This window comes from Heliangelus exortis, chromosome 19, assembly GCF_036169615.1.
Source record: "Heliangelus exortis chromosome 19, bHelExo1.hap1, whole genome shotgun sequence".
Lineage (NCBI taxonomy): Eukaryota > Metazoa > Chordata > Aves > Apodiformes > Trochilidae > Heliangelus > Heliangelus exortis.
The window spans coordinates 9,997,605-10,012,528 of record NC_092440.1 but is presented as its reverse complement, the minus strand read 5'-3'; the positions used below and the strand labels follow the sequence as shown (position 1 = coordinate 10,012,528).

At 40.6% G+C, this 14,924-nt stretch overlaps 1 protein-coding gene across 1 annotated transcript in view; it reads left to right on the top strand.

Annotated features, from left to right (window-relative positions):
• The window catches only part of TMEM132B (transmembrane protein 132B), a 217,246-nt gene that overhangs the window by 90,860 nt on the left and 111,462 nt on the right, over positions 1-14,924 (top strand). The window contains exon 3 of the mRNA XM_071763705.1: positions 7,623-7,763. Coding sequence (XP_071619806.1) covers positions 7,623-7,763 — 141 coding nt within the window. The remainder of the gene's footprint in view (positions 1-7,622; positions 7,764-14,924) is intronic.

Here is a 14,924-nt window from a genome sequence, read left to right as displayed (position 1 = left end):
CAAGCCAGTTTTAGGACCTGAGTATTTATTTGCAAATTCTGGGCAATGTCACTCGAGGCAGGCAAAGGACAGAGAGCCTGTTCTGGCAGACCTGTTCTCCTGGTGTGCAGAGTTTTCTGGAATTCAAGAGCTTTCAGCATAATCTAGAGACACATTTGCTTATGCTATAATTAAAGTAAATTATATGTCCAAGGCACAGCAATGTTTTCAAGTGGACTCAAATAAATTTTGTTTTTTACTTTTATTAAGGAAGTGCTGCTTGCTACAGAACATTTTTACTTGTAAGTTTAAGTAGCCACTGGGAAATCATAGAAATATATTGAAATGCAATCTCTGTGCAATTTTTAAATATACAAATACACAGGGTTTCCCTACAAATTGTGCTTTTTTTCCTACTTGGATGAATTCCTAAGCAAATACGAGTAAAGATCCTTATTCTCATTTTGAAGTTGCCCAGACAATGAAATGGTTCATATAAGGTCTAGAGTCAATAGAACTGGACCTGATGTTTTCTGCCCCAGTGCCTGTAAACTTTTTTTTCTTCCAGAGGGACAAAATTCCACTGCTGACATATTTCAAAGAAAGCAGTGTTCACTGTGGGAGATTTGCTTTTTCATCTTGTATTACATAAAGGCTCCAGAACCCTCAGGTTTCCATAGCAGTGGTAGAAGCCCATACAGACAGGTCTGGTTTGTGACAGAAATAGATAGGAATAAAAAGTAATAGGTTTAATTTCAAGCCAATTAGGGTGCCTTTCTTCTGTTTTTTTTTTAAGCTCTATCTGTTTACCTGAGTAAAAAAGAAAGCAGATTGAAAAATGGAGTTTCTGCTGAAATGGGAAGATGAAATTTTAAGATGTCTTCCTTCTTTCAAAAAAATGGGAATTTTCCATTGGCTTTGGAAATACAACATAATATTAGAGTCCTTTGGAGACACTTACATACTCTTTGCTGATTTTAGGAGCATATCCTTATATCTAGAAAATGTTTCTGATACGTCTTCCCCTTCCAAAAAAATAACAAGGGGTAACACCTCCTTTCCTGACCATGCTTCAGAGATGTGAAATTTAACTTTCCAGCATTAAAGAACTGGTAAAAAAATCATAAAACTCTGGTGATATAGAACAGCTGAGGATCTCTCCTAGACTATCTAGAGATTCTTAGAAAAATTTGGGCTTTTGAGAAAATCTGCTCCACTTTTTTACAGAAATTATACCAACAGTCTGATGAAAAGGAGGAGGGAGGATTTTTTTGCTGAAATACTCCCCCTATCATCATCTGCTATTTTTCAACATGCTTTATTTTGCCCATGCTTCTGTAAAAGGTTCCTCAAAATCAGAAGCTATCATCCTCAAGGGTAGTTTGTGTTAATTTGTCTTCCCTAATAGTTAATTTATCACATGGAAAGCACTTTACTGTCAGAATCCAAATTAAAATCCTGTTTACTCTTTTCATTATTCAAAATCCAATATGCTAGTGAGCTTGGTGCTTAGAATATTTAGAAGCATTTGATGGGCTGAAAAAAAAATTACGTTGATAGCTTCACTTTTTTGGGTAGAAGAGTGTTGGTTGTATTGTTCTAAATCTTTAGCATTTCTATTTTCTGAGCTTTGGGGCAGTTATGAAGGGAGAGTCAATGGAATAATTTTTATAATTTTTAAACTATTTTTTTTAACCTGCTGCTAGCATTTCTTTTCCTTGGGGTTTCCTTTCATTTGATGCAGTTGCCCTCTGTTCCATGTTGCCACCTCTCTGCCATCTACCCACACCTCTCCATAGGGCTTTACAGGCTGCCTGTTTTACTTTTCAATAAAGCAGCAAATTATTTGTGCTTCTAGACTTTTCACTTTACGAAACTGTGACCTTTGGATTATTTTGGGATGTTTGTGTGTTGTGATGTGTATTTTTACACACTTGGTTTGACTTCCAGTGACATTGGTATAGAACTGGGGGAATGAGCACAGCTAGCCTAGTGTTGCTGTTTTAAGGAGAATTTGATGGGGAAGTAGTCTGAACATAAATCTGTGACAGGTCATTTAAAATACAGAGGAACAAAGAAGTAAAGTTCTTCGGAAAATAAACACTTGCTTAGCTTGTGAAGATTTAGGACCTGATCCCCTGGCTTGTTGTAAATATGACTTCCAGGAGAAGTGGGGCTGTACAGGATGATTGTCTGCTAGGTGGGACTCTCTCATTTCACACACAGGGTGAGCCACAGCATTAAATGTGCATTTGCCCATAGGTTGGTCTTGTCTCTGGTATAGCACACACTGCTCTTAGGGGGTCTACAGTAGAAGCAGAAGAGTTGGGTGGGTTTATGCTGGAGAGACCAAAATATTCCTTGGCATCTCTAGGCTGATTCCTGGTTCTGCCATGTGTTTTCTGGGTGACTTTGTGTCACCTTATTTTCCTCGTATTTCTGGATTATCCATAGAGAATTTTGGCCAGGAAGCTTAGGAAGACACAAAGGAGAAGGCAGGTGCCTCTCTTGGGAAAATCCTGGTCCTGCCTCAGCCCTCCATCTGCTATAGCAGGGTTTTCCAAATGGTTTTTGGAAACCATTCATACATTCATACCAATGAACTCCTGGCTGCCTGTGCCTTCCTCCCAAATACCTTGAAATTCACTTGGATGTGGCAACTGTGAACCACATTCCCTCTTCTCCTTTTATCTCCCAGCAAACTCCACTTGCTTCCTCCTCCCTTCTACAGGGATGCTTCTGTTCCTCACTATACAGAAACACTGCTCATCTCACCCACACCCCAAAAGTCCCCAGATGTTATGTCTGAATTCAGTGATTATTTTAATTTATGGTGCTTGGCTTAATGTATCTTAAAACACGTGTATTTTAACTAGAAACTCCCCAGGGACCTCATTCAGAACTAATTGCTTGCTATTTGTGCAATTCTTCAAACATGTAAAATGCTCTGTGAGGGCTTGAAATTACTCAGCTCTGCTCTGCTTTGGTCTTAAAGATAGGTAGGGATGTCTGGCTGAAGAGTGAGCCTGGGAATCAGGACTTAACAGCCCTCATTCTGGCTCTGCAGAGACAGTATAATTATAACCAAGTTAACTAAACTGGCCTCCAGCTTTGGATTTCCTTTAGGGGAAGGATAATGATTTTATTTTTAATTGGGCTAAAAATGCACGTTGAAGAGCTGACAACAGAAATGGTTGGAAATTACAAATGAAATTTATTGTCATAACTGTTATAATTAGTACGTCATTGAGAGTAGATTTAGCTTGGATCATGGTTTCCCCTATAATGGGGTTGGGGGTCATAAGAGGATTCCTACAATAGCTCTTAAAAAGCCTTTTTTTCTCCTCATAATTTTGAGCATTTTCCATCTGCTGTGAGCACGTTCCTGTTTTGTTTCCTAAATATCTTTTCCTTCTGCTTCTGTTTTAAAGTTCCTTTTGCCAAGATTTTACTTCCCAATTACTGCTGCTGGGTGTGTTGCTGGTTTTGCATTGCAAGCAATCATTTACCTTTCAGATTTTGCAGCTAATTGACTGGGAGGTCCCTGTACCACTTCCTCCAAGTGCTCAGCTGTGCAAATCCCTCTTGCAGCCCTTGAGTTACTTTCCAGCCCTGGTGATTACTCATTCCTTCTCCTTTCCTTGTCTTATAGCAACTGAGAGAAGAGGTTTAGAGCAGCCAAATTAATGGGGTTGCATACATCGAGGGTTTGGGTTGCATTTTAAAATAATTTCTGGTCATTCCAAGTTGGAAGGGGGGATGCTCCTGCTTCCCTGCTCCATTCAGCCTATCGTGTTTCCATCTTTATATAAGTAAATTGTGGACACTCTGTTCAGGGAAAAAAACGCTGCCAGGGATACCAAATGTATTCTGCAGTCTCCATTGAAAGCAGCTTCCTCTATTCTACATTTATAGCTGGAGAACAGGGATGCATTCACTTGGGAAGCAGTTGTATCATTGATTCCCTGTTCCTAAGAGCTTTGTCACCCCTGTCTTCCACTCCAGCTACCTCCTCCTAAGATCTTGTGGGCATAAGTGTCAAAAAGGAGTGCTTGAGGATGTCACATTCCTGTTGGATCTCTTCTATCCCCAAAGAAGAGGGTAACATGATGAAATAGTGATCACTCCCTTTGAGATACAAGGTGTGGGGATAGGCTGGGATGTGGGGGCCCTGCTGCAGGCTGATGTCTGGTGAGCTCATTCACTATCCCTCTGTCTCTCTGACATCTCTGCTAATTGCACTGTGAAAATGCCATGTAAGTTGTAATGTTTTAAAAGTGGGCAAGTGCTTTTTAACAAGACAGTTTTCTGTCTGAAAATTCTGCTTTGCAGAGAGCAAGTGTATAATGAAAATGAAATGTCAGTTTTGCCAAATTTCCAGTTGGCTCTCATGTTTTGTTCTTTTTTTTTCCCCCCTTCCTCTTGGAATTATCTTTATTAAAAGGGAATTAAGCTGTCTTGGTAACAGTTACGTGGGCCATTCTTCTGTGAAATACTTCAGTAGATCATTACAATGTTTTCAAGCCAGAGATGGCAGGTTTTTTTTGTCAGGTGGTAAATTTAAAGGATATCCGATTTTTCTCAAGCAGTCCTATTCATCCTTACAGCTCCCTTGCAGTTGGAAGAGCACTTCCTAATATTTTGTATATGGGGAAGGGAGCTATATGAAAACTAAATGATCCACCCAGGCTTATAGTTGAACCCTTAGTTGCATAGAGCAACCTCTAGTGCATAGAGCAGGGCAACAAACAAGCAAACCCATGACCTGGGCTCATGCTCTGGCTATTCACCATTCTTTCTCCAGTTAATGTCGGCTCTGGTGGGAGTTTCTTCCTCTTTTTCAAAGCCTTGATCTGCAACGTTAGAAAAAAATTTTATGCCTGTGGAGTTTGGAGGCAGATTTAAAGATATGAATCACATATCTGAAGAATAGCAGGCTCAAACCTCCCATATGTAGGCTGAGTTGAATTTGAATTTCTTGACTTTTTCCAAAGTGAGAAGCTGAATTAAGTTTTTTCCATCTTTCAACCTTCCTGGCTCTACTGATATCCAAAAATGCAAAATGACATCTTGTCTCAGCCCACCAGAGCAGATGCATAACAGGGGATTAGACTGGAAATTTCTCTAAAATGCAGTGTTCTGAGATGGTTTTGGAAAATGTAGCTGGGGAGCAGAGTTTGTGATGTTCACTTGATGCTAACCCAACAGGACAGGAGATCTGCAGCAACTGGAAGCTGTAGGCACAGCCAACATGACAGTATTGCCAAAAACCAGAAGCCCTCCTGTTAAGTGACAGTACCCTAAAGGAGAAGCCAAGTGGTGAGCCAAGAGGACAGGCAAGGGGACACTTGTGCTGCCCAGCCAGGCAGAAAGGAGCTTGCAGCTGGATTCAGTCACAAGATAAGAAACAGCAAAGCTCTCTGGCTGAGACAGACAGACATGGCTGAGGGGTTGTCCCAAAAGGGATGCCAGTGTTTTGGGGTGCAACAAGTTTGGGGAGGCTGGAACAGCCAGAAATGGAAATAGATTTGGATATTTTAGGCTCCTGACCTTTGTGGGGAGTACTGATGGAGGTCAAGAGGAGCAGCAGCTTCAGCTTCCACAAAGAAGGGAGCTGCACACTGGTACTGCATGGCTAAAGGCTGCTCAGGTGCTGCAGGGAATTGGGCCGTGTTGCTTTTCATCCCTGTTGGGATAAAGTGACCTGCTCAGTTTGAATCCAAGTAGAAGAAAGCAAATGCTGTGGAGCTGAAGATGTCTGTATGCCAAAGTTGTGCAGGAGGACATAAGCTTCAGGCTTCTGGCAGATGGAAAAAGGCTGATGAATCCTGAAATTATGGGTGAAATCCAGCTGACCTGTCATGTCGCTGCTCGACATGTCCTGTGTCTGTCTGACCTCCCCCCAGCATCTCCTGCTCTTCAGTTTAACCAGGGCTTTGACTTGGGTGGAAAGTTGGTTAGAGTTCTCCAGGCATGTTGTGAAGAAAAAACACAGGAAACTGAGGGGCACTGGGGAGGCAGACTTGTTAAACTGTATCAATTTGATTAAGAAAGAGCAAATTTAAAATGTGTTTTGATTTTTGGGGTTTTTGGTTTGGTTTGGGTTTTTTTTGAGTGGTTGAGTAGGTCTTAATGAAAAAAATTATTGAATCTGTTGCTGAAGGCCTAATTCTCTAGCTCATGTAAATTACAAGTCAGTCTGAAATGAAGCTGTGTATCTTGCAGGAATGATTTGGTCCAGTGTAATTACTACAGAATAAATGAATGTTCCCCTGAAAAAAGGAGATGGTAGGAAAGGGCACATAAGCTTTGAGGCATGCTGTTTGCAGATAGCAATGTCTGTGGAGAATCACAAAGGAAACAATTAGAAAAGTATCAAGTAAAATTCTCTCCATACAGGAAAAATTATTCTTCAGATTGGTTATGCCAGGCATGGATTTGGCCCATCATGTCAGTAAAGCCTTACAGGCAAAAAATATATTATAAAAGCAGGATGAATTAATTCCTTCTCAGAGGAACAGACCACCCATTGAGTCTTGAAGTTACTTTGATCTGAGTCCATGAACTCTGCTAGAACCTGGAGGAAATTCTTAGTAGTGTGATGTGAACACCAACTGGCCACGAGGCAGCAGGGCAAATCCATCACAGTTCAGTGTTAAGTAACACTTCAAGTCTCAGCAGTGCTGTTTCATTCCACTATACAACTATAAGGTCTCTCTTGGCTTTGCTTTTAATTAATTAAGTCACAGTGGTGGCAAATGTGGCACTAGAGCAGTTGCTTTCTGCTTAATTGTTCTCCAGGCATACTTGCAGCACTCCTGTTGAAATCCCAAGCTTGTTTCACAAGTCAAGCTGCACAAATGAAATCCCTGCTATTAAAAGCAGTTTGTTTCCTATTCCTTTGCAATCTGTGCCTAACACTGAGCCCCACTGGAGCATGGACTTCTTTTTAGCTCATTTTTAAAAAAGCCAAATCATAGTGATGCTTACCAACTACTAAACTGCCTTAGCTTTGGAAATCAAGGTTTTCCATGTCAAAATCATATTATTTTCAAGGTTCAAGAGTTTGAAATGCCCAGTTTGCTAGATCCCAGTACAATGGTAAAATCAGTTTCATCCCTCAGTCCTGGATCTAGGGTAACGTGTTCCTTCTCTCCCTCCCTGCATTATGGTCTTTGAGCAGTGGAAAATGTTCTTTCCATGCAGATATGCAGATTTCTGTAATATTAAAAGGCACTTTGCTCCCAAAGGTTTGCAGGAAGAAGGATGTATTTTATATCACAGTGCTCTGTGGATTCTCCATTTTAAATTGCAGGACAGATCCAACAAATTAAATCAACTTATGCTTAGTCACATATGTTTCATTTATATCAAACTGGTGCAACTGAAGCAGAAAACATTCTTATTCTCTCCACATTGTTCAATCTGAAAATTAACTGGCTTTACACATAATGGAACTCATACTTCATCTCCTTAAAATGATTGGACCTGTTGTATATTTTTAAAGCAGAGTCACTTCCAGTTGCAACGCAGTCCATTACTAATGAAAGAGGGAATATTTCCTTTCACCTTCCTTGTTTACCTCCTCTGGATTCGTTTGTAGGAGATTTATAACTAAGGCATTCCCTGCTGTTCCCCAACAGAATTAGGACAGCCCCAGGTGTGAAGATCCTGGACATCAGAGTCAGTGATGCAGACCAGTGGGGGGTTCAAGAAGAGACAGACAGTGCGAGGAGCATGGCCACGATCACCTGTGTGCACAACGACCCAAACGCAGAGAGCAGGTAAGAGCCCTTGCTAAAATGCTCTGAGAGACATACAAGAGCTTCTTTAATGAGTTGCATTGCCATTTTAATAGTGGTAGTTTTTTCTTTCTCAGCCTCACTGCAAAAACTATAGGTGGTCTGATGAGTGCTTTTTCCATTTTATTTAATTTTTGAGTTTTGGAAGTAGATGATCTAATGAAAACTGGAGACAGCCAACTAGCCCTGGCTCAGGTTTGCTTTTTGTGCACCTTCAAGGCAGCAGGAGAATTCCTGTTGCCAAAGAACCAACAGAAAGAAATGGATTAAAGTAGAGAAACATGAAGAATAATTGGAAGCAATATAGGAGAATGCTGTTGTCTTTATTTGAAAAGCTATGAAAGTAATAGATGTTAAGTGTTATTCATTAGTGCTGCAAAACATAATGAGTGTCTGTGAACTGTCTCCTGAATGCTGTGTATGTTTCTTCTGGTAATGCTCCCACAAGCTATATCAAAAGTAATGAGGAATTTACATTGTTAGTCAGAATTATGTTTTTTAAAATAAAAGCAATTTCCTTCCATTATCATGCAGTTACTCTGTACTTAACGCATGCTATGAGTAAATTTAGCTGGAAATTGTGTCATAATCAGGAAATCACGAACCTTTATGTCAAAATTTTTATTTGAGGAGTTTTTTTGCATCCATCCTTTTCTGATAGCTCATGAAAGGGAGACAAATGATTGTTAGCGGTTGTTTAGACAAGACGAGATTGTTGCCTGAGATATGCAATGCAAAAAGAGTTTCTGCTCTGTTTAATTTCTGAAGTTGTATTTGGGGAACAAAAGAGTTCCTCTGGGTACCAGTACTACAAGTGCTGAGGGTGAAAGCTACCAATCCATGGGTTTGCTTTTTAGCAACAAGGATGGATAGGCACTGTTAAGGTGAGAATCCTCTTGAATGTGTAAAACTGGCCTGATGACTAGGAAGTGCAAAGTGCCTGTTTCTCTCCAGTTAGGATGCAGGGAGTGGAAGCAGCTGAGTGGGATGCAGACATTTGCATTGGAAACACATAACATGAGGGGAGGTGACTCCCCACTTAGTATCTCTGGTTAAGTGCTCCAAAGCTTTCTGGCATGAAATACCAAGCATTTCAGTTCATTAGCTGGTTCAGGCACTTTCCTCCCCATTAAAAAACAAACAAACAAAAAAACCAAACAAACAAAAAAACCCAAAAAACAACAACAAAAAAACCCCCACATCATCAAAGTTGAAGTTCTGAGTTTGTGATGTAGGAAATCAAATCTTCCATCATTGTTTTGCTGGGCAACTGCACTGATAAAGCAGTGCTCTGGCAGCTGGATTTGGCACTGTATGCTCTGTTTCCAAATCCTTTGTCTTTTTGGCAAGATTTCTCAGTTCCTCCAAAAGCTGTTAAAGAAGTCTTCCTCCCTTTGGTGGAGGAAGAGCTCAGGCAGCAGAGTTGCTGGCTCGGAGGGGAACCACTGTCCTTGTGGATGACACAGGATGGTTCCAGCAGTGAAATCTCAACCAGAATGAACTCAGGCAGCTGATCCAGGCAGTTGTGCAGTGTCTGCTCTCTGGTGAATGCTGCAGTCACTGTTACCAAGTGGAAAACCAGCCATTTGAAAGTGAAATGCTGAGGTTAGAAGAAAACTTAAGATCATTTGGCATTAGAGAGGAACCTCTCTATTGAAACAATTAATTTTAAAGTGAGACAAAAATTGGGATGAACGCTGAAACTTGTTCGTGGTTTCACTAATCCATAAAATTATACCTGTCACAGTAACTTAGTTTTATGAAAACTGATTTTTGCTTTGTGTTGAACTGTTAAATTGCACAAAAGCAATGAATCTCAAATTAATTGATACTTTGACCCTTGCATTTGTGAGATTAGTTGAATATTTTTTGGTTAATTAAAGTATGCAAATAGAAACTGCTGAAAGATCGTTTCCAGATTTGCAAATATTGTAGTTCTTAGAGTAAATATTTTACTTCTATCTTTTCTTTAATTTGTCTTTTTGCTCATAGTGGTGGCCCTCTTGTTTCTTTTTAAGAATGTTGAGTGTTTTTGTGAAGGTTCTTCTATTTCATTTAAAAGAGAAGAGACCTGAACTTGCTTCTGTTAAGGTCGATGTGGCAGAACTGTCACTATACCTGATTCATCTGTTCCTCCTTTTAGGAGCTTCATTAAAGACAGTTAATGTATGTGTGAGAGAGCAGGATGAATCTCTTATTGCAGACCAGAAGCTATTAGTAAACAGAATAGTATCTGTCTCTGGAGGGACATTTTTTTCTCTCTTGGTGGTAATTTCAGGCTTGCCTGGCTTTGTGCTGGTAGTAGAGAAGTGGGTAAACCCAGGAGGCCTGAGCCTCTGAGTTTTTCCATGAGGAAGAGATGGCTCAGTTTAGTATGGTTTTGCAGCCTTCCTTGGGCTTTTTGCAAGCAGATGGAAAGCCCTGGCAGTCCTGCAAGCTGGCTGGGCTGGCACAGCTCTGGGAGGTTGGGTGTAAGTGAGAAAGCCTAGGAACTGAGAGCTGCATGTGTTGGAATCTCTGACTCCCCATCTTGCCCTTAGCCCAGAGAGGGGTCTGTTCTCCACTGCTTTGTACTTCAGTTGTACTTTCTCCCCATTGTACAGCTCTGATAAGAGCTACCAACAGACACTGCCTGCAAGAAGAGTGGCTTTGGTCTATGACATGTTTGTAATACAGTCTGCATGCCTTTTAGCCAGTGTTATCTGCTGGAGCCTTTTCAAATTTGCTTACTTTTCTAATCTTTCTCCTTCACCCCTCTGCAGTGTTATCATTATCAGGAGTTTTTCATCTCCATTTCTCACATTTCCCTGTGCAAATTGAGTGTTCATTAAAATGCTTTAAATTAAGATCTTTCTTCCTTTCATGCAGAGTGCATCATGCTTTTTCCGTGCATTACTTAAAAAAAATTCCTTATCACAATGTTTCAGGCAGTTTACATTATATTCTATTAAAAATCCATTTTGTCCAAGGTTGTCACAATTCATAGATTAAAGCTTTCCAGAGTGTGTTTTGTTAGGAATACATTCGTGAACTCACCTCCTTAATAGTCCTATAAACTTGTATTTAAAACCTTTTTTGATAATGTAGTTGAACAAAGACTCTAAAAAGAAGAGATTTATTTTAAATATACACACACAAGTATATATGCACACATCTGATCTGTGGGGAGCCTTTCTTTGCCCTTATTGCTGCCATCTCAATACTGATAATTGCCGTCTGCATTTCTGCATTTATTTTTCCCTCACGTTCTCTCCTTGGGGCAGAAGTGTGTGAATCTCATTTTGGGAGGGTTGGTTGAAGCTTTGTTTCAAAAAAACCACACAGTTTAAGCACAAATACTCTTGCATAATGCCTGCAGCAGGGACCCAGCATATCTGTTCCATAGGAAGGGATCTTTATTGATTTCTGCACTGAGTGCTGAGTGCATCTTTCAAGGAGCAGTGGAAGTCAGGGCTGGTGAGCTTAGATAAAAATCAAGTGCTTTCAGCCTCTTATCCAGAATAGCTGATGAAGATCTTACCCTGTGGTGTAGGACTATATGTTAAATTGCTGCAAAAAATACTTTTAAAATACTATTTAAATTCCCAACTTCTAGGAATCAACCAGACAAAAATCCTCTATGTCTTTCAGAAAACAGATTCTATTTTTATAAAGGCCATGAAGGCTTTTTCCGCTGTATTTCCTAAAAGATGGGTTGAACCTTGCAATTCTGTCCTTTGCACCTCTGAGTTCTCTGGAAGCATCTCAGAAACATGCCACAAATTAGGCTGCAGCAGGACTTAGGGCAAGAGGACTTGGAAAGATGCCTGAAGAGCATGCTCTGTCTTTGGTGAGCTCCAGTACCTCATAACTCAGTGCTGATAACCAGAGGAATGGGATTTCAGGAACTTTGCCAGAGTGATTTAGCATTTTTATAGGATTAGGTTATTTTAAATCATTGGCAAGCAGAGTTTCCATGGTTGCATTTGAAAGGCCCCATGAAACGACGTGTTTCATGGTGCTTGGTATCTTCATTCTGAAAAGCTGAAGAACTGAAAACTTACTGTGACCCAGCCTGTGGTTCAAGAGACACAAGATGGCACAAGCACAAAACCTTAGGCCAGAGAATTGCACCTCTGCTTTGCAAGAGAGTATATGAAGAGATAATTTTCCCAGCAGAGGAATTATATAACAGAGATTATATTGGATTATTACCCAGGTGAGAAAAGTCTGATTCTCTGATGAACCAGTGCTTTAATCAAAGGGTTATATTTCTGCTAACTGGCAAAGTTAATATTTATGCTAACTAGCAAAGTTAATGAAATTGATTTTACCTGGAGTGTTGAGTAAAGTGTTATTGAGACCAAACCTGGTTCTTCTCACTCAGGGATTATTTTATCTCCATGTCTACAATACAGCTTCCATCTGTCAGGGTATCTGCTACTGCATAAATTAAACTTGCATGAGGGACACTGAGAATGCAGAATTAGGGAGGGTGGAATCTTTAGAGGGCTTTTTTTCAAGTGACCACAGGAGTATTTATTCTGTTGCTTGGAAATTTGTATTTTTTAAGTGATGCAGACTAGCTCAGCTTTCTGGTGTTAGATTTCATCTATGCTTAAACTGGAATAAAAACTTAAGATTCTATAATGATCATTCTATCTCTTAAAAGTTTTGAGAGGTTTTTACGGAATTCAAACAATTTAAATGACTTTATAAAACTGTAATTTTCGTTTATCTGTGTGTATATATATATCTTTAAATTGATAAAAAAGCTTTTATTTCATGTATTTATAGGTATGCAAATAGATGCTGAAAAAAATAATTTTAAAATGATTCACTTTTTTCCATGCTTAGAAATACCCTTTGAACCAGAAATATCACTCTAAAGGAAGATGTAAAGTTGGCTGCCAGTTAAGATGTGCATGGCTGCACATGTATTTATGGAAAGTAAAATTGTGCTGTTGGAGCTGCTGATCAGCTGAGCAAAGATGTATCAGCTGGTTTTGTTGTTAAAGCTTTGGTTATGTCTTAAATATAAGAGCTCAGGTCCTCTCCTCTCCCACTTAATCAGACAGATTTGAGACTCATCCTTTTCTCATGGGAAATCCCATTTTCCTCACTATATATTCCTGAGGGCAGTAAGCAAAAACTCCACCTGGGAGCCCCTGGGTGCTCTGAGGCTTCTTGGCTGTACTCAAGCACTGGCTGTGCCAGTTTTGGGCTCTCTCTCACAAGTTTTTGGAAGTGTTTCTGTATGGAATTTACCACCACTCTGCTCCAGAACAACACACTCGGCTTCTGTGTAGCCTCCATATGCCATCAAAAAATGGCAGTGGGAGTCAGAGATCCCCACAGTCTCCCAGACCCAGGCTGCTGCAGTCCTGGTTGTCAGGTGAACTGATTTACAGACTTGGCCTCATGGAGGATGCAGCTTGGGTGTATCTGGAGTGTCTGTGCTTTTGGTCAGTGCAGCACAGGGTGTGCTGAAGCTCAGACAAGGAGTTTGGTTGATTCCGGAAGATAACCAAGCCTATAAAGCTGTGAGGCTGCAGGGGCACACAGCAGTGTGCTGGTAACCACACTGGGGAAGGCATCAGAACATGCAGTGAAACACTTCCTGATGTGTTTATTACCAAAGGAACTTGCTTGGCCCCAGGACACTGAGCATGTGAAGTGCCATCAGGAGCAACAGTTGGCTGACAGAAGATCAATTGCATGTGTTGCTTTACACAAAAGAGCAGGAACTGGTACAGACAGCCTTGCTCTGTCTTATTTTAGGCCCATGCAAAGGCAGTGGGCTGGATGCCATTAAGTTCACATAGCTCTATAGTGAATGAGTAAGAGGAGCAGAGGGAGCAAAGAAACGCAAGGAGATGCATAAAGCAGGCAGGGAAGAATAGAGAAGAGTTGAGGAAAAAAAGCCTGGAAATGGGAAAGGGAAAGCTAAGAGCTATTACTTCCTGCCAGACTAGTCTGATGTAGGTGAAGTCAGACTTCTCTGGGGCCTCTTTCCATCATAAAAGCTGTTCTACCATGGAGCCATACTGCAGCTGCTTTGAAAAGGAAGGTTTTAAATTAAAAAGCAGAGGAGCTTAGGGTGTGGGAAGAAGTTATAGACTGTATGGTGCAGTGCATTGGCTTTGGTGTTTCCCTTCTATTCTTATGCACTTGCTGCTTTCCTTAGGTCAGAAGTGTCATGGGCAAAGAAACGTGCTTGGAATGTAGAGTGCACGTGGCCTACAGGTCCTGCACAAGTTCACTCTCTGGCCTTTGGCCAAACCCCAAGACAGCACTGTCTCTTGAGCAGTTGATGAAGAGGATTCTATCTTCAATGCACCAGTTTTAAGGTTGTGACCTCTATTATGAGAGATGAAGTCTGTTCTGCTTTGTGTAAAGAGTTCCAGTGAGAAGCATCCACACACAGTTTTTGAACATAAATGACTCGAGAGAATCACAAAGAAAACCTGAGTTATAAGAATTTTAACTACCTCTATTCCTTACATGTATGGATTTTTGTATAAAAGAAACCCAAGTCTGCTAGGAAATATTTAAGATAAAAGCCCTGACACCTCACAGTATTTTAGGATATAAAAAATGATAGACAAATTAACAGCAGTAAGAGGTACAACTTATAGTAGAAAGCTGTGGTTCTTGGATCAAACAGGAAAGTATAGTTTTTGGAGGTTTCTTGGTTTGTTTTTCTCCCTCAAGAACAACGACATTGTCTGTCCATCTCCTGTTGGGAGCCTAATAGCCTGGAAACCACATGAATTCCCTCCTGGCCAGCCAGCTTTTTTGGATGGCTGTTTATTCCTCTCTCTTACTTAGGCTCACTGCTGCTCTGGTGAAGACTCCAGTAGGGATGGGTCAGAAGGATTACTGAATGGTAGCCCAGATAATTGCTTCCTTCTCCCAGTTCCTCAGTCCAGGAAGGCAATGACTTCTTACTCCATCCTTGCTGTGCTGCTGTGGTATCTTCATCATGACCCAAGGATATCTTCTTGAACATGTGTATCTTTGGTAGCTGGAAAAAACTGGTGCTCAGTTCAGCAGAGAACCAGGGCAAAGTAAATAACCTCTTGTCTTGAAAATCTGAAAAAGGAGGAATGTCCTGTCAGAAGAGCCCAACAGTATTCACTTGTCTATCCTTTGGTTTCTTCT